We start from the raw sequence: 26,994 nt of genomic DNA on the forward strand, positions 1-26,994 counted from the left end.
GTATTCGCTACTAGGAAATAAGAGCTGCAGTTGGAAAGAACAGTGTTTATATGGTACTGAGATATGGTTTCTTACTGCTGTAGGCTCCTAGCATACTAGAAAAGAAAGCTGAAAAAAGTTCCTTAAGGGCCACTTGTTCAGTGATTATTTGAACTTATGATGGTGCTGAAGGATGGGTTTGAGTAGTGATCATGCTTATGTCAATTGTAGCTACCTGTGGTCATGTGATCACCATTCACACTTTTGTTGTTGTTTTCTTATTAGCAAAGTCAATGGAGAAGGTGGCAGGATGTTGTAAATGCAAAGATGCAACTATGTGAATCCTTGCTTAATGATCTGCTGTGATTTGCTTAACAGTGGCAACTGAGAGTGCTGGAATTTCTGTTGTTAAGCTGTAGGGCCATGTGACATTGTGCTATACAGCCACATCACTTAAGGCAGAAACTCAAATCCCAATTACTTTTGTTAAGGGAGGATTACTTGTAACCTAAATTCTTATTCCCATTCAGACACCTATTTACTTTCAAATAGACTACATTTCCTTTGACTTACCCATAGTCTGTCTCTTCTGATAAGAGACAGACTATGTGTCAGCAGGACTGTGAAGGATACGTTTTTCAGGTTCTGGGATCAGTAATGCAGGAAATATAGGGAGAAGTATGAAGCTGGAAAGATTAGCAAATATAGGAAAACCCATTAGTGAATTTCATGAGTTGCTGAATTTTTAGACTTTATGAGACATGAGTCCCTTGTATAATAGTATTAAAAATTGTTGTCATAAATTTTCCTTCTTAAACAGAGCTAGAAATAGAATTAGAAGAATTTATGAGTTGTGCTAATTTTTAGTCAAGTTATGACCACTTGTGATTGACCGTACTTAATGAGCTGGACTTTAAATCAGTCTGTGATGCTGCAACCACTGCAGTATCACCATAGTCATGTGATTGCAACCTGGGCACTTAGGTGCCCAGCTCGCGATTATGACATAGCAGCAAGTCACAGATATGATTGCCATTTGTGACTTTCCCTGCCAGCTTCCCACAAGCAAAGTCAACAGGGAAGCTGGCAGGGAAGGTCACAATAACACCTATAAGTTGCGGTCACTATGTTTTCTTCCAATGAGCCCCACTATGGAGGACAAGATCCCACAGATTTCATTCATTTTAGCAACTTTCCACTGGCAGTAGCACCCCTGCTGATATACCCGTTCTTGGAAGTGCTGTCCATCATCTCCACTGGCCCATGGCCTCAGAAGTGGTCCCTGCTGGCCCTCCCACAGTCCATAGTGATACTCATGATCCAGAGAAGCTGCCTGTGGCACCTGCCTGCACTCCGTAATGCCAACCTGCATGCCCCCACTTATTTATATTTATTTATATTTGATGCTTCTAGACCGCCCCCTCTCCCAAAAGGGACTCGGGGCGGTGTACAGTCCATACAGAATATAACAAAATACAATAAAAAAGTTAAATATGTACAGTTGGCATGGAGGAGGTTAAAATGCAATTAAAAGAACTGTACAAAGCTATATAAATATAAGTTTTTAAACCCCTAAAATAGACACAATAAATTAAAAAACCCCTAAAATAACCAGTTGATAATACATTTGCCAGGAGGGACAGTTGTAATTATGCCAGGCCTGCTAATCGGAACAGGTGGGTCTTCAATTTTTGCCGGAAGGAGCGGAGGTCAGTAGTGGTTCTAATGTCGGGGGGGAGGTCATTCCAGAGGGTTGGGCCCATCACAGAGAAGGCCCTACTCCTTGGTGTCGCCCGTTGGCATTGCCTAGTGGACGGCACCAGGAGAAGTCCCTCCCTGTGTGAGCGAATTGGCCGCAGGGATGTATGTGGGAGGATGCGATCCCGCAAGTAACTAGGTCCCGTGCCATGGAGCGCTTTAAAGATGGTAATCAGCACCTTGAAACGCACCCGAAAAACCACAGGTAGCCAGTGCAGCTCGCGCAGGAGAGGTGTTACGTGGGAGTACCTCGTACTCCCCATCACAGCCCGCGCGGCTGCATTCTGAACTAACTGCAGTCTCCGGGCGCGTCCCAAGGGCAGCCCCATGTAGAGAGCGTTGCAGTAATCCAGGCGGGACGTCACCAGCGCATGAGTGGCCGTGCGTAGGGCATCCCGGTCCAGTAGGGGGCGCAATTGGCGCACCAGGCGAACCTGGTGGAACGCCCCCCTCGCCACGGCTGCCACATGATCATCCATTGACAGCCGGGCATCAAGGAGGACGCCCAAATTGTGCGCCCGTTCCACAGGGGGCAATTGTTCGCCCCCTATGGCCAGCGATGGAATCAGCTGGCTGAACTGAGGTGCCGGTAGCCACAGCCACTCAGTCTTGGAGGGGTTGAGTTTAAGTCTGTTGTCCCCCATCCAGACCCCGACGGCTTCCAAACACCGGGACATCATTTCGACAGCCTCGTTGGGGTGGTTTGGGGTTGAAATATACAGCTGAGTATCATCAGCGTAGAGGTGATACTCAACCCCAAAATCACGGATGATCTCACCCAGCGGCTTCACATATGTGTTGAACAGGAGAGGCGAGAGGACTGACCCCTGTGGCACTCCACAAGTGAGTGGCCTCGGGGTCGACCTCTGTCCCCCTGTCAACACACATTGCTTCCGGTCGGAGAGGTAGGAGCCGAACCACCGCAAAACGGTACCTCCGACTCCTATCCCCTCCAACCGGCGCAATAGGATACCATGGTCGATGGTATCAAAAGCCGCCGAGAGGTCTAATAGGACCAGGATAGAGGAACAACCTCTATCTCTGGCCCTCCAGAGATCATCGACCAACGCGACCAAGGCTGTCTCTGTGCTGTGCCCGGGTCGGAAGCCGGACTGGCGTAAGTCTAAATAATCGGATTCGTCAAGGTGTCGTGGAAACTGCTGCGCCACCACATTCTCAACAACCTTCGCTAGAAAGGGAAGGTTGGAGACTGGACGATAATTAGCTAGCTCCATTGGGTTGAGTGAAGGCCTCTTAAGCAAGGGCCTCACCACCGCCTCCTTCAAGGCAGTCGGTAAGGATCCCTCACCCAATGAGGCATTCACCAGGCCCAGAAGCCAGCCTTGGGTCACCTCCCAAGATGCCAGTACCAACCAGGAGGGACACGGGTCCATTAAACATGTGGTGGGTCGCAGCCGTCCACGCAACCTATCCAAATCCTCGGGGGCAACAGAATCAAACTCCTCCCAGGATGGTCTCACAAGACTCGCTGTTGGCGGCCCGTCCGGTCCACTGAGGGGGGCCCATCCGCTCCGGATCTGAGCGACTTTATCCTGCAGATATTCCCCAAACTCCTCTGCTCTGCCCTGCAAGGGTGCCCCCTGCGTCCTCTGTGACAAGAGGGAGCGGGTCACCCTAAACAGGGCGGCAGGGCGGTTATCCGCGGACGCAATAAGAGCTGCGCAATATCTACGTTTGGCCGCCCTTAATGCCACAAGGTAGGTCCGTAAGTAGGCTCTTACCTGTGTTCGATCAGATTCGGAGCGTGAGGACCTCCACCTGCTCTCTAGACGTCTCCTATGGCGCTTCATCACCCTCAGCTCCTCGGTATACCAAGGAGCCCGGGTGGGTCGCTGCCGTAGGAGAGGTCGCAAAGGCGCAACCCGGTCCAAGGCCCCAGCCGCCGCCCTATTCCAGGCGGCCGCTAGGTCCTCTGACCGAGCGCAGGTCAGGGCTACAGGTAATGGCCCAAGCTCTGTCTGGAATCTATCCGGCTCCATCAGGTGCTTGGGGCGGTACCAGCTTGGACCGTCTGGTCCCGCCTCCTCGCGGTGGGGGGTAGCGCCAGGGCAGTCCAGCCGGAGACATGAGTGATCTGACCATGACAGGGGTGTAACAGCTAAGTCCCCTATACCCAGATCACTCGTCCACTGCTCAGATACAAAAACAAGGTCCAATGTGTGGCCGCCTTCGTGTGTGGGGCCCTGAATTAACTGGGTCAGGCCCATGGCTGTCATGGAAGCCATGAACTCCCGAGCCACCTCAGACGCTGCTCCCGTCGATGGCAGGTTGAAATCCCCCATAACCACAAGCTTGGGGATCTCAACCGCCGTCTCCGAGATCAGCTCGAGGAGCTCGGGCAGGGCCGCTGATGTATAGCGAGGAGCCAAGTATACAATCACCAAACCCAACTGCCTCCCTGGGCCCCATTTCACACCAAGGGACTCACACCCGGATATCTGAGGAACAGTGAACTCCCTCGGCTCTAGACCTTCCCGTATAACTACCGCCACCCCACCACCCTTACCCAGGGCCCGAGGCTGATGGAATGCACGGAAACCTGGTGGGCACATTTCCACGAGGGGTAAACCACCCTCGTGGCCCAACCAGGTCTCCGTTATCCCTGCAAGGTCCAGCTCCCCCTCAGAGATCAACTCATTAATGAGGGGGGCCTTGTTGGTTACGGACCTTGCATTGCAAAGCATCAGCCGTAGGCCCGGGCTCTGTAGTTCCTGGCCACCTAGGTTGCGGGGGTTGGTACTTAATGACAGCACAGTCCTGGTTGTGACACTGCCATTACTAAGTAATGCAATATGACATTGTGCTTTAAATTGCATCAGTTAGCAACAGAATTTGGATCCCCATTACCATTGTAACATAAGGACTACTTGTAATGACATAGGTTTTTCATATTAGTCAAAATTAAGACAATATTAACACGATTGCCCTGAGCCTCTCACATTATTACATATATATGTATATGTGTGTGTTCTGTTATAGGAGTCTTCTTCTTGGGTAGGTGGAAATAGTGAGCCTTTGACTGGCTTTACATGGAGAGGAGGGTGTGAGAGAGAAACAACTGGCATCCAGATTTGGAGTGAAGTATTCATAATTCCCAAACCTGATGGAACAAAGGTAACCCATTAAGCATCTGACATAGTGCTTATTGACTTACTGAACAGAGAAAACAAAAAGTGAATGTGAAATATTTTGATCCCTCTTCCTGATATGAGTTGATGTGATGTTTTAGATATCTCTGAAATATATTGTCAGGATTCTCCAGACATGGAACGGACGTTGGTCTTACCTGAACGTCCATTTTCGGAGGATTAGAGGGAGGGGTAACCACGTGGGTATTACCACAGCCTGATTGGTCCATAGACTGAGAGAAAGCTGATAAAGGCTCCTGCCTTCCCCTTTACTTCCCAGTTTCCTCGAAGACGAAGGTTTTACAGCACCTGCAGAAAGGAAGCACAAGAAGACCCAGGAGCCTCCCTGCCCTCCCCCGGCCCCAGCTAACTACCTAGGGCGGGAAGTTACCCCTCCCTCTAATCCTCCAAAAGTGGACGTTCAGGTAAGACCAACGTCCGTTTTCCGGTGGATTCGAGGGAGGGGTAACCACGTGGGACATACCCAAGCTACGTCCCAGGGAGGGAAAACTAGGGCCCCGGGGGAGGGTCAGCCACCACCCTCTGTAGGACCCTACGACCAAAGGACGCCTCCGCGGAGGCAAAGGAGTCCAAACGGTAATGGCGAATGAACGGAGTCGGGGAAGCCCAAGTGGCAGCCCTGCAAATGTCCTCAAAGGGAGCCCTGGTTGCCCATGCTGCCGAGGTGGCTGCACTCCGAGTCGAATGGGCAGTGATACCCGATGGGGGAACCCTATTCGAAGCCTGGTAGGCCATCTCAATGGCCTGGCGAATCCATCTCCCTATGGTAGCCGAGGAAACCCTAGCCCCAAGGGACCCCGGCTGAAAAGAAACAAACAGGGCCTCAGACCTACGCACCTCCTCCGTCCTTCGGAGGTAGACTCATAAGGCCCGGCAAACATCCAAACGGTGCCAGAGGCGTTCCCTTTCGTGGGAAGGAGCTGGGCAAAAATTAGGGAGAACAACTTCCTGAGCCCTATGAAACGGAGAATTCACCTTCGGGAGAAAGGAAGGATCAAGGCGGAGAACCACCCTATCCAGGTGAAAGATGCAAAGGTCGTCCCTGGAAGACAGGGCGCCTGACTCTGAAATGCGTCTAGCCGACGTGATGGCCACCAGAAACGCCACCTTGAGTGTCAGCAGTCGCATGTGCACCGACCTGATAGGTTCAAAAGGAGAACCTGTAAGGGCTCTGAGGACCAGGGGGAGATCCCAAGTGGGAAATCTGTGAACGGGAGGGGGGCGAATATTAGAAGCCCCCTTAAGAAACCTTTTGATAAGCGGGGAGTGTGAAAGTGAAAAGGACCCCTCCCCCTTCAAAACCGTGGCTAGGGCGGCCACCTGCCTGCGCAGAGTATTGGGCGCTAGGCCGCCCTCCAGACCCTTCTGCAAGAAGTCTAGGACATTAGCCACAGAGGCCCTGGTGGGATCTAGGCCTGACGGTCTGCACCACCTAACGAAGGCAGACCAGGTGGAATTATAAATCCTGGTGGTGGAGGGATGCCTAGCCGCCTCCAAGGTCTCGATGACATTGGCGGACAGGTGGGCCTCCCTCAGGAGCAGCCGCTCAAGTGCCAGGCGGTCAGGTGGAGCCACTGGGGCTCCGGATGTATCAAGACCCCCTGGCACATGACAACCTCCTCCCGAGGAATCCTCCATGGTTGGGACACCGAGAGGAGCACCAGGTCTGCGAACCATGGTCTCCTGGGCCAGTAGGGAGCCAGGAGGATGACCTGAGCCTTCTCTAACACTACCTTCCTGATGGTCCCTGGGATAAGGGGAATGGGAGGGAAGGCATAAAGAAGGCCCTGAGGCCAGCGGCTCCGGAGCGCATCCGTCCCTTCTGCTGACCGGCACTGGAAACGGGAGAAGAATCTCAGGAGCTGTGCGTTGCGTGGCGTGGCAAACAGGTCCACCAGCGGGTCGCCGAATCTGTGGCAAATCTTCCGGAACAGCTGTGGATGGAGACTCCATTCGCCGTTGTCGAGTGTCTCACGACTCAGCCAATCCGCCTGATGATTGGAGACCCCGGAGATGTGTTCGGACACCAGCGACTCTAGATGCGTCTCCGCCCACTCCCCCAGTCTCAGCGCCTCTAGCCAGAGAGCCCGGGAGTGCGTGCCCCCCTGACGGTTGATGTGGGCCTTCGTGGCAATGTTGTCTGTCAGAAGTAACACGTGCCGACTCCGCACAGTCTCCTTGAAGTGTTGTAGGGCCAGACGTGCTGCCTTCAGCTCCAACCAATTGATGTTGTGTCGGAGATCCGATACGGACCAGCGGCCCTGCGCCATCCTGGTCCCCACCAGCGCTCCCCAGCCGAACAGGCTGGCGTCTGTCATCACCTTCACCCAGTCCGGTTCCCAAAACATGCTGCCTCGATCTAGGGCAGGAGACAGCCACCACTGGAGAGACGCTCGGACCGATGCAGGAAGCTGCAGAGACCTCAGGGAGTTGCTCATCCTCTTCCTCTGGTAAGGTATCAAGACCCACTGCAATGGCCGCAGATGGAGCCGGGCCCACGGAACCACGCTGATGCAGGAGACCATCTTGCCAAGTAGCTGAGACAAGGTCAGGATGGAAACTGACCGACTTCCGCGCACTCTGCGTACGAGCTGCCTGAGACTGGAGAGCCTGTCTGGGGAAAGCTGAACCATCCCTGTCCCTGAATCTATCACCGTCCCCAAGTGTAAGATGCGTGTGGATGGGGTGAGATGACTCTTGGGGAAGTTTACGGAAAACCCTAGGGACTGAAGGCACCTGATGGTGAACTGGAGGTCGAGGGTGGCCTGAGACAAGGATTGTGCCTGTACCAAGACATCGTCCAGGTAGCATTGGAGCCTCACCGGCTTTGAGCGCAGGTGAGCCGCCAATGCCGCCAAGACCTTCGTGAAGGTGCGTGGCGCTGAGGCCAGCCCGAAGGGTAGAGCCCGGTATTGAAAATGGTGGTTCCCGTGGGAGAACCGCAGGTATTTCCGGTGGGCTGGGAGGTTGGGGATGTGAAGATAGGCCTCGGTCAGGTTGATCGAGGCCATGTAGTCCCCCCGCCTGACCCCTTGGAGAATGGACCTGAGGGAAGACATTTTGAAGCGTCTGTAAAGGAGGTACTGATTGAGACGCTTGAGATCTATAATCACCCTCCAGCCCCCCGAACTCTTCGGAACCACGAATAAGTTTGAATAGTGGCCTAACCCGCGCTCTGCGGTTGGAACGGGTTCGACCGCCTGAATCTCGAGGAGATGTGCCACTGCGAGATCTATGAGTCGACGCCTTTCCGGGTCGCGAGAGGGGTTGAAGGTTCTGAACAAGCTCGGAGGGGTGGAAAGAAACTCCAGTCTTAGGCCGAACCGGACGGTGGCCCTGACCCAGGCGTCTGTGGTAACTTCGTCCCACTGATCCGCATAGTTTGCCAGACGGCCGCCTATGGGAAGACCCGGATTCGAGTCATTTCCCTCTGCGGAAGGGGTGGCCGCCCCCCCCACGAAAGGGCCGCCTGTTCTGACCCTGGAACCTGAAGCGGTCATGGTAATAAGGGCGGGAGAACTGCCTATCCAATCTAAAGGAAGAGAACCTTTGCTGCTGATCCTGTTCCTGAGCCCTGTAAGGGGTTCTACGGTAAGGAGTGGGTCTGGACTCTGCCTTCTTGGCATTGGAGGGAAGGACCTTCTTCTTATCTTTATTCTCTATCAGAATAGGATCTAGGGCCTCTCCAAAGAGATTGGTGCCCGCGAAGGGGGCCCCCGCCAGACTCCACTTGGCTTTATTGTCAATCTGCCAGTTGCGAAGTCATCGCATCCAGAGTGGCATCGGCTGAAAATTGAGAGGCCGCTAAGATTTTAGTTATGTCCTGATGGAGACGCTCATCCTGAATAGGAGTGCGTTCCTGCAGCTTGTGCAACCACATTACCATGGCCCGGTTAAAGTAGGAGGAGGCGGCCGCCGCCTTAACAGCCCAGGCCGAAGCATTAAAGTTTTTTCTAAGAGTAAGCTCCGCCCTCTTGTCCTCTGGTTTCATCTTATCTGCTGCATCTCCAGAAACCACGGGAGAAGAGGAGACCAAAGCTGCAACTGGGGTGTCCACCGTGGGAAGCTGCAAGACCTTGGCAAAGGCTTGCTCCATGTTATAGAAACGACGGTCATTGCTTCCTGGATTGGAAAAATTAGAAGGGCGCGCCCACTGATTTTGGACCGCCTCCAGAAACAAAGGTGGCGCAGGGATCTCTGCCTTATTGGTGGCTGTGTTAGAGAACATAGCCATGTCAGGATCCCTGGGTGGGGGAACCGTGGGGTCACCCGTACCAATCTTGGTGGTCTTACGAGCCTTACTAAGCAGAGGCTTAAACATAACTGGGGGAAGCAAGGCCGAAGAGGAGGGCTCCTCCGGAGGAGCTGCATCCTCATCCTCTGAAAACCCCAAATCATTATAATTTTCCTCCCCCCAGGTAGAGGTTTCACTCACCACTGATGGAGAAGAAGCTCTAGAAAGGTGGCGCCCGAGGGATCTGCTAGAGTGAGAAGCCCTATCCCTCTGAGCTATGCCTCTGGTGATAGCAGCCGAGATAAGCCTTTTAATGCTTTCAGGTAACAGCTCCAAATCTTCAAGGTCATCCTGGATGGGCTCAGGATGTTGAGGAGCAAGCCTAGGAGCAGAAGGGAAGGATCTAGATGTCCCTTCCAAAGGATCCTCCTCTACCCCGATGGGAGTCAGAGAGGCAGGGGGGGAAGGGGATCTAGGTCGCCCGAAACCCCTGGTGGATCCAGGGGATGCTGAGGAGGAAGAAGGACTGAAGCCCCTGGGGGAGGACACAGGCCGAGCTGAGGCAGGCCTAACAGGAGACCTAGATCTAGCCCTAGATGGAGCCCCTTGAGCCTGCTTCTCTGCCCTAGCCACAACCTTTTCCAAGGCCTTCTGCCTCCTTTGCTCATCCCTGGTGGCAGCCCTGGAAGAACGCTGTGAGACCCCTGGCTGGGATGAAGTAGCCCTGGTTCTGGGTCGGCTCTCCCTCTTCTGCAGGAGCACATTCAGAATCCTGGGGAAGATTAGTTTCCTGCACATTTGCCATTGTTCCACTCACGTGTCTTCACTGCACAATGAAAGCAGCTGGCAATAAGCGGGGTTCGCTGGCTGCTAACTCTCTCTACTGAGGAACTGCAGCTGCAATTCGCACTGGAGGTTTGCGATGCCCACGAGGTGCGAAAACAAAATGGCCACCGCAACTCTGAATAAAGGGAAAACAAAATGGCCACCGCAACTCTATGGTAAAAATGGCCACCGCAACTCTATGGTAAAAAATGGCCGCCCATAATATACAGTGGCCTGTGTAAACAAGACCACGAGGAGGCTCCCAAAGGGAGAGAAAACCACCTCCTTCCAGCCCCAGCTTCCAGAAAATTTGCGGCTTTTTAAAACGCCTCTCCACACACAACTTTTACTGCGGAGGCTCCTCTGCATTAACAAGCCTCCGCATGCCTCAAAACACGCGCGTATCCCTTTAAGGGAGCTGGGACGGCGCGGAATCAAATTTTTGCTGCTCCAGCGGCAGCAGGCGGCTAACGGGGCTCTTCGTGCGCTTTTAACAGTGCCAGAACGGCCAGCGGCAGTTTCCCGGCTGCGGTAAGTTGAATCCGACACCCCCGCACCCCGGGGACCAGTTCGAATCCAGTGGCCCACGGGGGGAAGGCGAGGCTGCCCCTCCCTCGAATCCACCGGAAAACGGACGTTGGTCTTACCTGAACGTCCACTTTTGGAGGATTAGAGGGAGGGGTAACTTCCCACCCTAGGTAGTTAGCTGGGGCCGGGGGAGGGCAGGGAGGCTCCTGGGTCTTCTTGTGCTTCCTTTCTGCAGGTGCTGTAAAACCTTCGTCTTCGAGGAAACTGGGAAGTAAAGGGGAAGGCAGGAGCCTTTATCAGCTTTCTCTCAGTCTATGGACCAATCAGGCTGTGATAATACCCACGTGGTTACCCCTCCCTCGAATCCACCGGAAAATTTCATGGAGTCAGCAATGCCAGATTGCAGACAGAAATAAGTTTTCCATATATACAGTCTACCTCCTGCTGTTAGAACTCGATGGGCACTTGGCTGTTCTCCTCGGCGCTGCTTGGAGTGTTCAAGCACGGGTTAACTTCAGCTTGCTGGCCAAAAACTGAGTTCAAAGTTTGTGTAGCCACGCCTCTTGCTCCCCTCAGAAGCTCAGTTTAAAAATCTCAGTCGCCCTAAAAGGACACCTTTTGTGGAGTTCCAGTCCTTGAGCAACAGGTTGGACTCTCCAAGTCAGTATAGTGTAGCCTTTATTATTTTTGTGTTCAGTTAGGTTTGTTTTTCTTTAGCTTCTTTGTTGTTTTTGGCTTCCAATCCGTCCAAAGTAGGGATTACCGTCAGACGTGTGAAAGAGGCTGCCTGGAGCGTGGCTGGCTTTCACGCTGCCGCGATTACAGCAACACCGTGGGAGGCTCGTTTAGCGGCTGCTGGCGAGCTCTTGGGGACAGGTAGTTTTGCTTGTTTGTTTTGTTTGTTTTTATTGGATTTATAGGTAGGCAGGCAGGATCCCCCTAAAAGCTTTCGGAGGACTGTTAGTTAGCCGGACACGCTCCTGAATCTTCGGAATATCCGACAGGTTTCCCCGGTGCCGTTCCAGCACGCGGTGGCCATTTTGAAGATAGAAAAAATTGGCACGCTTTATTTCTGAGGCGTTTCAAGCCGCTGCAGCCTGTTTCGTCTGCAGATCGCCGCTGGGAGGGGTCTTAATCAGCTGGCCTCTTTCCGGGTCTCCAGACAGGCCTCCCCCTCTCCTGGACTCTTATCAAGCAGCCACAGGGATTTGCCTGGCCATTCCCTGATATTTAGACATAGCGCGGATCTGAGAGCGCCTTGGACAAATCTGACCGGCGCCATTTTGTCGTGCCTCTGCCTCTTGCTGGGACATTAGCAACGTCTAGAGGTCCTTCTCTTCGCGGCAATACCATCTTGGCCCTGAAGCTTGGTTCTTCGTACCAGCTCTTACAGCCAGCCCTGCATCTGTGCCTCACATCATAGCCAGCATCGTGGAGGCTGAAGTGGCTTCCCAGGCAGGCCCCACCGCTAGTAAGCGCAGCAGGCTCAATCCTGCTGCTAAGGGTGAAGGGGCTGGGTGCCCATCCAAGGGGAAGCATCCCAAGCCCAAAAAGGTCTCCAAAGCTGCTGAGAAGATGGCTGAGAGGTGTCAAAAGGCCCTTGAAAAACAATTTCAAAAGGCTCAATCAGCCCAAAGACAGGCAGTAGCTCCCTCTCTGCCCAGGGAAGATGGGTAGGTCCTTCCCTTCCCACTCCACAGCGAGAGCAGTCCCCTTCCCTGGCAGGTGATGAGGATTTTGGTTTTTCACCCAATCCCTCTAGGGCATCTCTTGGGTCCTTCCCTGGCTGAGGAATCCCTGAATGACATATGCTCCATCATGTAGGAGGAATCCCTGCCTGGAGCTGGCTCAAGCCATCCTAAGGATCAGGAACCTCAGCTGTCCAAGGAAATGCAGGATGTAGTCACACATGCGATTTCCCAGGGGATTGCAGATGGCATCTAGCAGTTAGGCTTAAAATTACCCATCCAGACTGCAAACCCTAGCAGGGCCCGTGCTGCTGGGTCTCAGGATCCACCGGCTAGAGAAGCCTCTCTGGCTCCTTAAGGGGTCAGCGAGGTGTCCGAGGGGGAGGAGGTTGAGCAGGACGCTCAGGATCTTTCAGAGGACAAAAATCTTCTCCCTGACATGGCCTGCCTTCTCAGGTTTATTCAAGCCTTCTATGTTTAGGGCTATCCTTACCAAGGCCAGGGCTTCCGTCACCCAAATGGGTCTCCCAGCTCAGGCAGATAAATCCTCCACTGATCAGGGCACCAAGGAGGATCCAAGTGCGGGGCTCTTCAAGGAGACCTCCTCAGAATCTGGTCCCAGCCCTCCAGCTGTTCCTGGATGTTATCCAGCGCCATTGGGCCCAGCCGGGTTCTATGGCTAATCCCAGTGGGGTAGATAAGAAGCTGTACACCATAGAAAGTAGCCTCGAGGATCTTTTGAAACTTCCTCAGGTATATGATCCCATTATATCTCTAACTTCTAATTCGGTGCTTCCAGCTGACTTGCTGGAAGGCCTAAAGGCTGAGGACAAGAGGGCAGAGAAGGCCTCTGATAAAACTCACCTTGCCACTGCATGGGCCATAAGGGCATCTTCTTCTTCTTCCTACTTTAGCAGGGCAGCGCTGTTTTGGCTCCGCAAACTTGTCCAGCCTACCGGCAGGGGACACCAAAACACAGCAGGATGTCAATAAAATCATAGCAGCTATCGAGTATTCTGCCGACGCCTCACTTAACACCACAAAATTTTCCTCCAGAGCTCTCGCCTCCAATGTGACCTCGCGCCGACTGCTATGGCTTCGCCACTGGCAAGCGGACATGAAGGCGAAGTGGAAGTTCGCTTCCGCTCCCTTTAAAGGAGGGAAACTTTTTGGGGAGGCCTTGGATTCAGTCTTAATTGGATCCAGTCTTAATTGGATCCAAGGATAAACGTAAGATCTTACCAGCGGTCACCAAAAAACCAGACCGCGAGGGTCAGTCCTTTCGTATGCAGCCCTTTCGGAACACAGACCCGTCAACCTCTTCTGGGGGATTTAACCGATCTTACTCCCAACCTCAGGATCGTCCCCAAGACAGGTCTTTCTATAGGGACAAGATCAGGCAGCAGGGCAACCGCAGGTCCTTCTGAGGGGGTATTCCAACCGCTCCTTTCGGAAGTCGAAGTGACTGTCACCATCCCCCTCCCATAGGCGGTCATTTCCAACTTTACGCCGCTCAATGGGAGGAGACCACGACAGACACTTGGATTCTGAATACTGTCCGTCATGGGTTGACCCTGGAATTCCTCTCGTTTCCCCCACGGACCTTTGTCCGTTGTCCCATTCCCAAATCTGTCCCCAAGCGCCAACTGATGTGGGCGGAGATAGGACATTTGCTGGAGGTAGCAGCCATAGAGAGGGTCCCCAGGGGTGAGGAGGGCAGGGGGTTCTATTCCATCCTCTTCCTGGTCCCCAAATCTTCAGGAGAAGTAAGGGCAATACTAGACCTCGAGAAACTCAACATCCATCTGGCGTACAAGCGCTTCAAGATGCAGTCACTTCAGACCATTCTGGACTGCATCAGGCAGGGTGACCTCCTAACTTCCATCGACCTGAAGGAGGCATACCTGCACGTTCCAATTCATCCAGTGCACCGCAAGTTCCTGAGGTTCCAGTTTGCCAACCAGCACTTCCAATACAGGGCCCTACCCTTCGGCCTCTCGTCGGCCCCAAGGACATTTACCAAGCTTCTAGCCACCATTGCAGCGCATCTCCGATCTCTCCCAGTAAGACTACAATGCTACCTGGATGACATTCTCATCCACTCGTCGTCCAGGGGGCAAGCCCAAAGGGATCTCGACGTCACCATCCGCGTTCTCCAATGCCAAGGGTTCTCAGTCAATCTCGACAAGAGCCACGTGATTCCAACCGGCAGAATCCAGCATCTCGGCACGGTGATCGACTCCAGGAACTGCAAAGTCTTTCTCATGCGGGAGCGGGTGGACAACATCAGATCCCTGCTAAGAAGCATCCGTGCGACAAGGTCAGCGTCTATAGTCTCCCTTTCCCAGTTGCTGGGGAAACTAGTGTCATGCATTTCAGTGGTGCCTTGGGCCCATCTGCATGCACGGGAACTCCAGTGGTTCCTCCTACTGATCCAGAGATGCAAGGCCAACAACTCCAGGAGAGTGGTGTGTCTCCCTCCAAGAGTGGTTCGCTCTCTCGGGTGGTGGCAGTCAGAGGCCCTGCAACAGAGATGCTCCTTCAAGGAACCGGAGCGCCTGGTCATAACAACGAACGCCTGTCTATACGGTTGGGGCGCTCATCTCCAGACACACGTTATTCAGGGCAGGTGGTCTCAGGCGGGGCTCGCCCACAATATAAATTGGCTGGAGCTTCGGGCCGCCAGGCTTGCCCTGCGACATTTTCACCATCACATCAGGGGCTGCTATGTTGTAATTCTGACCGACAACATTGCCACAAAGGCATACATAAGCCACCAGGGCAGCATTTGACCTGACATCGCTGCGGGCACACCACATCTCAGGGGAGGACAACGTGGCCATGGACTGGTTGAGCAGAACTACCATCAACAACTCGGAGTGGCGTCTCCATCCATCGCTGTTCCGTCAACTGTTGCAGAGGTTCGGCTTCCCGAAGGTTGACTTGTTCACCACTCCGGCCAATACTCATCTCCCCCGATTCTTCACCAGGTTCCAGTGCCCCGGCGCGGAAGGGATGGACGCCCTACAGTGTCACTGGCCTCCCGGCCTCTTGTATGCCTTTCCGCCTCTTCCATTGATTCCACTGGTGATCAGGAAAATTCTGGCAGAAGGAGCAGAAGTGTTGCTCGTGGCTCCACACTGGCCAAGGAGGTCCTGGTTCACCGACCTTGTCAGCTTGTCAGTGACTCAGCACTGGTGCATACCTCAGGAGCAGATCTCCCTCAGCCAAGGGGCCATTCAACATCCCGAACCCCAGTGGCTGCAACTAGCTGTTTGGCACTTGAGGGGGACCTCCTGAGATTCAGCAGATTTTCTGACAAGGTCATCCACACCATCCAGGCTTCCAGGCACCCCTCCACTGTCAGGATCTACGAGGCAACTTCGAGAAGGTCGGCCTTCTCAACCTGGTGCCAGTCTCATCACATCATCATCACTTCTGCAACCATTCCGCAACTCCTGGACTTTCTGCAGGAGGGCTTGGACAAAGGCCTCTTGCCTAACACACTCCGTCAGCAGACAGCTGCCTTGACCACCATCCTGTCCACGGACTCACAGCTGCCTCTTAGTAGACATCCTCAGGTTCGTAGCTTCCTCAAGGGGGCTGCCAACCTCAGCCCTCCTACAATTCACAGATATCCGACTTGGGACTTGTCTGTTGTCTTATAGTCTCTGACTGCAGCCCCATTCAAACAGCTTCGATCCGTCGGTTTGCGTCACTTGTCCCTCAAGACGGCCTTTCTTATAGCTATCACCTCGGCCCGCAGGATTTCCGAGCTGGCCGCTTTTTTGGTCAGAGAGGACCTTTGCATTGTGCATCCAGACAGGGTCATTCTCAGACTGGACCCAGCCTTTGTGCCGAAGGTCAACAGTGTCTTCCACAGAACACAGGAAGTCATCGTTCCAGATTCCAGTCCAGATTCCAGTCCCAGACATCCAGTCCCAGACATTCCAGTCCCAGACATCCAAGGGAGTATGTGTGGCATAAACTTGATGTTTGCCGTGCTGTACGCATCTACAAGAAATGAACTGCTTCCTTTCGCAGGTCAGAAGCATTCTTCGTCTCTTTTCAGCCCGTCTCCATGGGCAGGAAGGTCTCCTCTTCCACCATAGGACGCTGGATATGGGCATGTATCAAGCTGGACTTTGAGCAACAAGCTAGACCGGTTCCTCCTCGCATTACAGCACACTCAACAAGGATGCTGTGACCTTGGCTGCGTGGGCCACACAAGCGCCCATCGAGGAGATATGCAGGGCTGCTACATGGTCGTCTCCATCTCCTTTCATGAAAGAGTTTTACAACGGGTCATCGTGGGTCATCGCGACTCCCGCGGGCCTGGACAGTTCTTCTTCCCACTCTGGGACTACATACCTTGGGTATGTCCCATGCTTGGACACTCCAAGCAGCACCTAGGAAAATGACCGTTGGCTTACCTGAATGGTCGTTCTCTAGGCACTGCGGGAGTGTCCAACCCCACCCAGGGGTCGCCCGCGGGTGCGTGTGTACCAACTTTGTGGGCATAGAACATTGCTATATGTATCTTCCTTTTGGGACTTATTCTTCATTTTTTAAACTGAGCCTCTGAGGGGACCAGGAGGCGTGGCTACACAAACTTTGAACTCAGTCCTTGGGCAGCAAGCTGAAATTAACCCGTGCTTAGACACTCCCGCAGAACCTAGAGAATGACCATTCAGGTAAGCCAATGGTCATTCTCTTCCTAGCTATGAACAACAATACTTTAAACATGTTTACATAATGGCCTGAGAATCATTGACTCATCAGTTTCAGCCTTACTATATACTTGTTTAGTGTTGTAGCTAATTATAATGTTCAGAATGTCTAATATTATATGTAGTATAATACATAGATTTGAACTTTTGAAAATACCCAGTAATATTTACTCTTATCAGAGTAATTTGTTTTTAACACACTTTTATTATTTTTATATATAACTCAAGGCAGCAAACATACCTAATGCTCCTTCCTCCTCCTATTTTCCCTACAACAACCCTGTGGGATGGGTCGGGCTGAGAAATTGTGACTGACCCAAAGTCACCCAGCTGATTTTCATGTCTAAAGTGAGACTAGATCACAATCTTCTGGTTTGCTGCCTTAGTCACTAGATGAAGCTATGTGGCCCACCTTCCCTTGAACTTCAGAGAAATATATACATACATTAAATTATGCTATACTTCTGTGTACAAGGTTTGACATTATTTTCATCCATCTGTAGGGGCAATGTTCTCTCTTTTTATATAATGTATATCCTACATGGCATTTTCAGTTACACTGACCACCTAGACTAGAGGCAATAAATCCACCTTTAATTGGTTTCCTAATGAGATGTTATTCTGTGGGGCTCAGAGTCTCAACCAGGAACTATAATGCCTAATACTCCTGCCTCCTGGTGGTTTATATAGTCAGTAATATTTACAAGAATTAACATGTTTCTTATACCTAACCACACTGTGGCATTATGTACATTTTCATTTGTGAGGTTTTTTTTTTGCTTCTTATTCAAAAGTGTGAATACTGAGCTATTTGGTCACTTTTTAGAATTTTGACTGTTAATTAAAGTGGCTGTGGATATTGGTGAAGGTAAGTGGAAATTTTCTGCTGACTGAACGGAGGGAAGTAAAATACAGTGAAACATTGCTGATATTACACCTTCATTGAATTCAAGCTTTCAAATTTAAAGTGAAAGAATTGTTAATTCATTCTCTTTTTCTTAAAAAAAAAACCCTTTAGGTTGCTGTATTACTAATGGATACCCAAGGTGCCTTTGATAGTCAGTCAACTATAAAAGACTGTGCAACAGTATTTGCTTTAAGTACCATGACAAGTTCAGTCCAGGTAAGTTTGTAGTCATGTCAGATGATGGTAGACTTTAAATATTTTCCTTATTTCAAAATATGTATGTCGCCTAAAAACATAATAGTAAAACCATTTATTGTTTTCTTGCAGGATGGATAAAAATCAATGATTTTTTTTAAATTAAAAAAAATAAGGATTTTATTTTATTTATCTGTTTTATTTTGTATGGATTTTCTGATTGCTAAAATTGACCAGAACATTCTGTTATCACAAGCATTCAGCTTTAATTAGGTCTTTTGAAATCTCTTCTCCAGTCTCCTCTCCACTCCGGGGGGGGAGGGGGACATGGGGACACAAGAGATTTCTGTAAGCAATCTCTCCTGTTTCCAGACCCTTCTCTCACAGAGAGATTGAAGAAGAAACACTTTTTTAAGAAAAGCATTATTAACTTTCGACTCAAATTAGAGTGAGGGAACTCTCCACCTAAAATGCTGTTTAATTTGGTTTTTGCCATTGTGGGATGGTGTGGCTATTTATGGGCTCTTACATTGTGAAATTTTAATATTGTAAGAAGCCCAGATTCAATATGTGTGAGTTAGGCAGCCATATAAATTTGTTTAATAAATAAATACATTAGTAAATGTAAAAACTATTACATTTTATAGGTATACAATCTATCACAGAACATCCAAGAAGATGACCTTCAGCATTTGCAAGTAAATATGTCCTGATTCTCTAGTAAATTCCATTACGAATATTTTAATAAGCTCTTTGCAATGGAAGATGTCAAGGGTCAAAAACATACTTGGACAACACTTGTGACTTCATGGGCTCAATTTTGAAAGGTTTATGATTATAGGGGCTCTTTAGAAATGCAGGAGTTTGCTAGAAGTAGGATAAGGGGCCTGAATCCTCTTTGAGAACTTCATGTTTAATTACTTTGAGAACTCTTTTTAATCACTATTACTTGAAATGCACTGATAAAGTTTTTCCTCAATCATTATATATTTAGTATTAAAAATATATTAAGATTCGTAGTCCCTATTTGTTAAATTGTTTTCTAATATATTCTTGGGCTACCTAATACGTTAATCATGCAGTTCTCGCTCAGCTTCTATCTTCTTGGAAGTATGAATACTTACTATGCCACTGAAACTTTTAACTATATTTGAGAGCCATTTGCTCTTTATTTTCACTTGGGTTGAACAAGCAACCCTTTTAAGCAAACTTTAAAAAATAAAGGCTTGAAATAAACCTTTTTTTTTTGTAGACTAATGTATGAAATTATACAAATACAGAAATTTTATATATTTACATTCTCTGGTGGTAGATATTAAACAATCCATGATCACAGATCTTCATAACTTCATGACCACAATAACAACATCCTGCATAAGCATGATATTTGCAGCCTTGCAGTTCAAATATTCAGAAAATTAAAAAAAAGTTGATTATTATCAATATTATTTTGCTGATAAGATTCATTAATTCAGAATGTAGGAAAGTATTTGGTTATTAATTGGTTAGATTAATAACCAATTAATAACCAAATCGGTTTATTTAGAGTTTTAAATTTGTTTTGTGCAGCTAACTTTTTAAGTATAGCCCACCACTTCTTCATGAGTAAATGTTTATTACTGTGTTTTATATATATAACTTCGTATTTTAGGCATACATTCTTAATTTTGTTTAATAGCTTTTTACAGAGTATGGAAGGCTAGCAATGGAAGAAATTTACCAAAAGCCATTTCAGGTAATAATATGATTATGTTTGCTATTCCCATGTTTGTTTATCTCAGGGAAGATTCATATACTACAATAGTAATTGTAAAAAAGTAATTGCCCAGCATCATCTGCCCAGCATGTGACATATATACCTAATTTTTAACCACTACTAATTTTTTAAAAGTTCTGAAGGAGAGAGAGAAAGAGATCTTTGCCAGTTTGCTACTTCGTAGAAATCATCTTTCCACCTCAGCAAATTGGTTTATACAGCACTTCTAGTCTGTCTGAGGAAAAGGAAGTGACTTTCTTTTAATTCTTATACTTACTGCTGGGTAATAATTTTTATGCAAGTTTTTTTTCATGCTTCAGCTTGCTACAAAATGCCTTTTGTGACTAGTAAAATAATATGTAAGTGTATTAGGAATGTAATGTGCGTGAAATGTCTGGTTTCAGGTAGCCTATATCTGAACTGAAACATGTTTTAAGTCTTAACATTTATGAAAGAGGTTGTTTTGGTTCAAGGTTGGCCGATCAATAGAAAAAAACAAGGACATTAATAGTTAAGGAGAGGTAAAAAGATTGAAGAGGGAGGAAGTGTAGTGGGATATATTAGGCTAGGACATCAGCAATGGTGATAGAGGGAAGGAAGGAGGAGGAAAAGTGCTGGGAAAATCAGGTGGTCTGGTAGAGTATGCTGGACAGCATCAGCATAAGGGAGAGAGGGGAAAAGGTTGGAAAGATTAGGGAGCTGGTGGGGTTATGCTTTACTTGCCTCATATATTTTTCTGAAACCTAGAATAACCAAAATATTCTAGAATTTGGTTCTGCCAAGATATATCTAATCAGAAATAGTTCAGTATAACTTCTAGAAATGTGATGGTTTTGTTCCAAGATAATAATTTTGTTCACATTCTACAGGATAGACACTTTCAGAAGAAGCTGAGGTAGCATGAGTTTAGATATTCCTTGCTGATTCTGCTTTTATATTAATAATATATAGGGGATAAAAAGATGCTTGCAGAATTATGAATAGTAACGTTTTTCTAATGTTTTCAGTAGTGTGGTGTTCTGTTTGCCAAAAAAATAAGGTTAACTTGTATTTTTTCATTTCTACATAGACTCTTATGTTCTTAATTAGAGACTGGAGCTATCCATATGAACATCCATACGGTTTAAAAGGAGGAAAACAATTTCTAGAAAAGCGATTACAGGTAATTCATTATCAGTAATAGTTGATTTTTGTTTAAGGGGTGCTGAGCTAATTGGAATATGCAAATAATTATTTTGGTATTAGATTATTTCTAGCTGGCTGCTAAAGAATTTCATGTTTTAAAAATGTATGTTACTTCTAGGTAAAATTGCACCAGCACGAAGAGCTCCAGAATGTAAGGAAGCACATTCACTCATGTTTCAGTAACCTAGGCTGTTTCCTGTTGCCACATCCTGGTCTTAAAGTTGCAACTAACCCAAATTTTGACGGGAGGCTAAATGGTAAGAAAATTTCTGTTTATATAGCTAGCTAGGAGGTATTAAAGACTCAAATGCACTTTGAATGGTTGCATTAAAAGTAGTAAAAAGAAATAGTAAAGTGTACCCAAGTCTGAAAGCCACTATAGTTGAATACTGATGGGATAATTTAGATGGTTGTTGGAGGAGTACCAGCAGCATATTAATTCTGTTTAAATTCTTCAGTTAAGAACTCTGCAGTTTTCAGAAGAAATGCTATACAACATGGAGGAATGAAATACCTCTTCAAACCTCTAAGGCAGCATATCTTCTGCAAGACATATAATAGCCACTTTGGAAGTCCTCCTAGGCTGCCTCAGCAAGCTGCTTTGCTTTATTGGGAAGAAAGTGAAACAAAGTGGCTATGCATTTACAAGCAGGCAGAAATATCCAGGAGCAATAGGTGTACAAATACTACACGTTTGGTTCCTATAACAATGAAAAGATAAATTCTTTGGTTGGTTGGTACATATTGAAAAGTTCTTTCAATTGGCTTTGAACAGCCCTATTAGCAATACAAGTTATATAATAAAAATGCATACGATACAAATTAATATTGGCTTATCCACATGTTGGGCATGGAAGGAAAAACATAAACGTTAAATGCAGCAGAAATAATACCCTTCAGAAATATAGGTGATAAAACTCAACAGTTCAAGGGTGAATGGCAAATGAATGAATAGGAGCTGAATGCAAACCAAACATGGATGAAAATATTAAGTATAGATTATTGTAATATAGAAACTGAATCAGGATCCAATAGCAGAGCAACTGTATGAAAGAATGTTGAATGCATCAATAGAAAGAGGGAAATTGAGAGTAGGATTAGAATGATGAGATTCTGGTGAGATAAGATATTCAGGAAGAAAGAGATGTAAAACTTAAAGAAATACACACACACACACACACACAAATAAACCTGTTTTCCCGAAAATAAGACCTAGTCTTATTTTCTTTTGGGCCCCAAAATGAGCACCATGTCTTATTTTCAGGGGATGTCTTTCCCGCTTACCTTAAGACCACCGCAGCCAGGCCTCCCATGCCCCCACACCTGTTGCGCCGCTGCCTGACTTCTCTGGCTGCGAGCAGCTGTGAGTGGCCAGGTGCCACATGCAGCATTGCACTGGTGCTTCCCATGCATTGGCACAATGCACCATATAGCGTCCTGCTGCAAAGCGTCCTCAGAAGTTAGGCATCAATGCGACAGGTATGGGAGGCCTGGCTGCGGCGGTCCTAAGGTAAGTAAGTGTTAGACATGTGGGGCAGCTCTACCCACCCACCCCAGCTTCACCTCATACAACCAGACTGTGGGATGGCGTCAGCGGGGGTCTTAACTAGGGCTTATTTTTGGGTTATGGCTTTTATTAGGCATACACATAAAAAAACAGGCTGGGACTTATTTTTGGGAAAGGTCATATTTTGGGGAAAACATGGTATATGGGGTTAAAAGATCATGGTATAAGCTAAGGTAGGAAATTATGAAAAGATATCATGAATAGTGTTATAATGAGCTTATCTTGAGTTTATAGAATATATAGTGCCTTCTCACAATTAGTTTTTTTTAAATGAAGACTGTATTAATACTTTATGAAGAGTAAATGTTTCCTAAATTAGCAACATTTGATTAAGATTTTATTGTTTGGGGATGTTCTTAACAAAGTTGGGATAGTTCCATTAATATTACATTTCAGTGATTGTGAAAAGAAAGGATTTTGCATTAATTGAATGAAATTTCTTACACCATTTTTGTTTATTCCACCAGATATTGATGAAGAGTTTAAAAAAGAGTTGCGGAATCTGATTCCTTTGCTGCTTGCTCCTAAAAATCTGGTAGAAAAAGAAATCAGTGGCTCAAAAGTGACTTGTAGAGATCTAGTGCAATATTTTAAGGTACAATCATTGTTTCATGCTTTAAATAAATGTATTTTCTTGTAAATTTTAATTATGAAAGGGTTTGCTATGCTGTAGTATTCCATTGTACACATACTATGGTTAGCATATTCAAAGCCAAACCTTTTTATTAGTTTTTACTTTAATAGAGTTTCATGGCCCTATTCTTGTTCTAATTGCTTTACAATAATCTACATTATATTGAGATTTATATAGATTTTAATTAATTCCTCTTCTATATATTACATACATTAATCCTTAGATACTGTACATTCAGAAAGTATTCAGACCCCCTTCACTTTTGTCAATTTTGTTATAGTGCAGCCTAATTCTACAGTTGTTGAAATTCACTTTTTTCTCATTAATATCTACTCAGTACCACATAATGACATTTAGAAATGACTATAAATTTATTTTTAAAAAACCCTGAAATATCACATTGGTATAAGTATTCAGACCCTTTGCAACCTCATTTGAAATTTGCCTCCCATTTCTCTTGATAGTTGCTGACATGTTTCTACACCTTGATTGGAATAGATCTGTGGTAAATTAATTGATTGGACATGATTTGGAAAGGTGCACACTTCTCTATAGAATGCATACTGTAGCAGAGCTGCAGAGACAGGATTATTGCGAGGCACAGATCTGGGGAGACTGCAGTAAAATTTCTGTTGCACTGAAGGTTCCTAAGAGCACAGTGGCCTCCATAATTCTCAAATGGAAGAAGTTTGGCACAAACAGGACTGTTCCAAGAGCTGGTCATCCAGTCAAACTGAGCAGTCAGGGGAGAAGGGCCTTAATAAGAGAGATGACCAAGAACTCAATGGTCGTTCTGATTGAGCTCCAGAGATCCTGTGTGGAGATAGGACAGAGTTCCAGAAGGACAACCATCATTGCAGCCCTCCACCGATCTGGACTTTCTGGCAGAGTAGCTAGACATCAGTCTCTCCTCAGTGCAAAACACACGAAAGCCACTTGAAGTTTGCAAAAAAGCGCTTGAAGGACTCTCAAACTGTGAGGAACAAGTTTCTCTGGTTTGATGAAACCAAGATTGAACTGTTTGGCTCAATTCTAAATGTTATGTCTGGAGGAAACCAAGCTCTGCTCATCACCTGCTCAATATTATCCCAACAGTGAAGTGTGGTGGCAGCATCATGCTATGGGAGTGTTTTTCAGCAGCAGGGACTGAGAGACTGGTCAGGGAAAGCTGAATGAAGCAAAGTACAGGGATATCCCCAATGAAAAACTCTTCAATAGCACTCAGGAGCTCAGACTGGGCCAAAGATTTCCAACATGACAACAATCCTAAGTACACTGCCAAGACAACACAGGAGTGGCTTAGGGACAACTCTGTGAATGTCCTAGAGTGGCACAGCCAGATCCTGACTTGAATCCTATTGAACATCTCTGGAGGGACCTGAAAATTGCTGTCCATTGATGGTCGCTATCCAAATGGACTTGAGCTTGAGAAGATTTGCAAGGAAGAATGGCAAAAAATCCCTCAATCAGGTGTGCAAAGCTTGTCATGTCATACCCCAAAAGACTCTTGCTGCCAAAGATGCTTCAACAAACTACTGAGTGAAAGATCAGAATACTTATGCCAATGTGATATTTCACTTTCTTTTTTTTTCATAAATTTACAGACATTTCTAAAATTCTGTTTTCATTTTGTCTGAGAATCAGGCTGCAGCGTAACAAAATTGATAAAAGTGAAGGGGGTCTGAATGCTTTCTGAATGCACTGCATACGATTATTGGATAATTGTAAACTAATGTACTTGAAATATAATTATCTATGCTGTCTTTCTTTGCAGCCTTTATCTCAAGATTAGGCAATAATAACAATTATCAATCAATTTTTATTACATTCACAGACCAACATTATTAATAACAATTATGTGCACTCATCCAAAAGAGGCAGATTTGGGGTATTACTGCCTTGAGTATGTGTATGAGAAACTTTACTATTTAATAGAAACTCTTTCAAGCAGCATACTAAGTATAGTGACATGAGAAGAAACTTTAATAAATCACAATTTTCTTGTATTCCTGCTGTATTCTATATGTTCAGTTTATGTTGATCATTATTAATAATACATAAAATTCTTGATTTGTTTAAAACAACATTGGTGGAATACTTTATCCAGTCACTTTCATTTAACTACATTTGAATTTAAATATAAATTTAATACTTAGATTTTTGTTTTGTAAAAGTATTGTTTTTAAGTCAAAATTAGATTGTAAATACATTTTATTTTCAGGCTTATATTAAAATCTATCAAGGAGAGGAATTACCTCATCCCAAATCAATGCTTCAGGTAAAGTTTTATATATACCTATCTATGGAAGCATGTAATGCTAAACAATCATGTTTATAGTATATCAAAACAGACTAGAGACATTTGAAATCTTATTCAAGAACAGAAGAACAGAAGCCTTAGTTTGATATTTCAAAAAATGTCCAACACAGTAAGTACTTTTATGGACATTATTACTTAGCAGTGTACTCACTTTTGTTGCCAGCAGTTTAAACATTAATGGCTGTGTGTTGCGTTATTTTGAGGGGACAGCAGATTTACACTGTTATACAATCTGTATACTCACTACTTTACATTGTAGCCAAGTGTACAAAATGTGAAGGGGTGTACTCACTTCTGTGATATACTGTATATTTAGAAGCCAAACTTACAAAATTACTTATAAACTTAATTTTCTTACAAACTTAAGCGGTTATTTATAACTCTAAGATTGCAAAGTAGCTACCAGAGTTCACACTGTAAAACTAACAGGCCTAAATATGTTTGCATTTTGAAAGGATGTATGAAAACTATTACAGAAACTCATCCAAACGGTTTAAAAAGTTTTTTTGTTAATATTATTACCATTATTACTACATTTTGTATTACTGCTACCACTACTTTTATTACAACTGCTACTATTACTATAGGCAACAGCAGAAGCCAACAATCTTGCTGCAGTAGCTGGTGCAAAAGATACTTACAATAAAGATATGGAACAGGTAGAGTATTTGTATGAATTTATTTGAAGTTGTAGACTTAGCCTAATCCAATCTTTCTCAGCTGGGGTTCCACAAAAAACCCAGAGTTCTGAGAGATTGCTAGTTCAACAAAAAATTGTGATTACATTTTTTTACTTCATGTATTGTGCAGTATTTGCCCTTGTGGTAAGAATTTTAACATGCTTCGACCCAGCTAGTTGACTGCTGATTTACTGTTGTTGTAAATGTTGTAAAGTAGTTTTAGGTTAAAAATGAATTGTGTTGAGTTTTCACATTTTTCCCTATTTTTATGAAGGGGTTCCCTGAAGACTGAAAATCATTTCAAGGGTTCCTTCAGACTAAAAAGGTTGAGAAAGGTTGGTCTAATCTAGGAGATGGGACAGAAAAAGGATTGCTTTCAAAAATATTATGAAATTAGAACTATAAGACGGATTATTAACTATTTTGTAAAGAATGCAGAGCAATATAGATTGGGTTCACAAATTGATTTAAGCCATAAAATAATCTGTTTCGTTTTGGCTTAAATATTTTGGGTGTTACCAGTCATATTCTCATTGAGGTCACAAGTGTATCTTTAGCGTTTTAAATAAGTGTCAGATCTATATTTGTTTTGTTTTTATAAAGTGAGCATTAAAAAAAATTGAATTCATTATAACCACCCATTCTGGTAGACTCAGAATGGCTTACGGAATCCAAAAACAATAAAAACAGTTAAAGATATATAACGTACATACCCAGACTCAAACATCCATCATAATAACAGTGAATAAAACAGGCCCAGGCTTGAGACTTCAGGACTTTTTGGAAATCCAGGAGAGAAGGGCTGTTTTAATCTCTGGGGAGGGGAATGCTGTCCCAG

General features: G+C 46.4%; 1 protein-coding gene across 2 annotated transcripts in view; it reads left to right on the top strand.

The window, feature by feature from the left end:
* ATL2 (atlastin GTPase 2) overlaps positions 1 to 26,994 on the top strand; it is a 54,463-nt gene that overhangs the window by 22,599 nt on the left and 4,870 nt on the right. For both annotated transcript variants that reach the window (XM_081945922.1, XM_081945923.1), the window contains exons 3-11: positions 4,738 to 4,872; positions 17,931 to 18,035; positions 18,662 to 18,712; positions 19,693 to 19,749; positions 20,840 to 20,932; positions 21,074 to 21,212; positions 22,990 to 23,117; positions 25,378 to 25,434; positions 26,064 to 26,135. In XM_081945922.1, coding sequence (XP_081802048.1) covers positions 4,738 to 4,872; positions 17,931 to 18,035; positions 18,662 to 18,712; positions 19,693 to 19,749; positions 20,840 to 20,932; positions 21,074 to 21,212; positions 22,990 to 23,117; positions 25,378 to 25,434; positions 26,064 to 26,135 — 837 coding nt within the window. The remainder of the gene's footprint in view (positions 1 to 4,737; positions 4,873 to 17,930; positions 18,036 to 18,661; positions 18,713 to 19,692; positions 19,750 to 20,839; positions 20,933 to 21,073; positions 21,213 to 22,989; positions 23,118 to 25,377; positions 25,435 to 26,063; positions 26,136 to 26,994) is intronic.

This window comes from Natrix helvetica, assembly GCF_964273705.1.
Source record: "Natrix helvetica genome assembly, chromosome: 2".
Classification (NCBI taxonomy): domain Eukaryota; kingdom Metazoa; phylum Chordata; class Lepidosauria; order Squamata; family Natricidae; genus Natrix; species Natrix helvetica.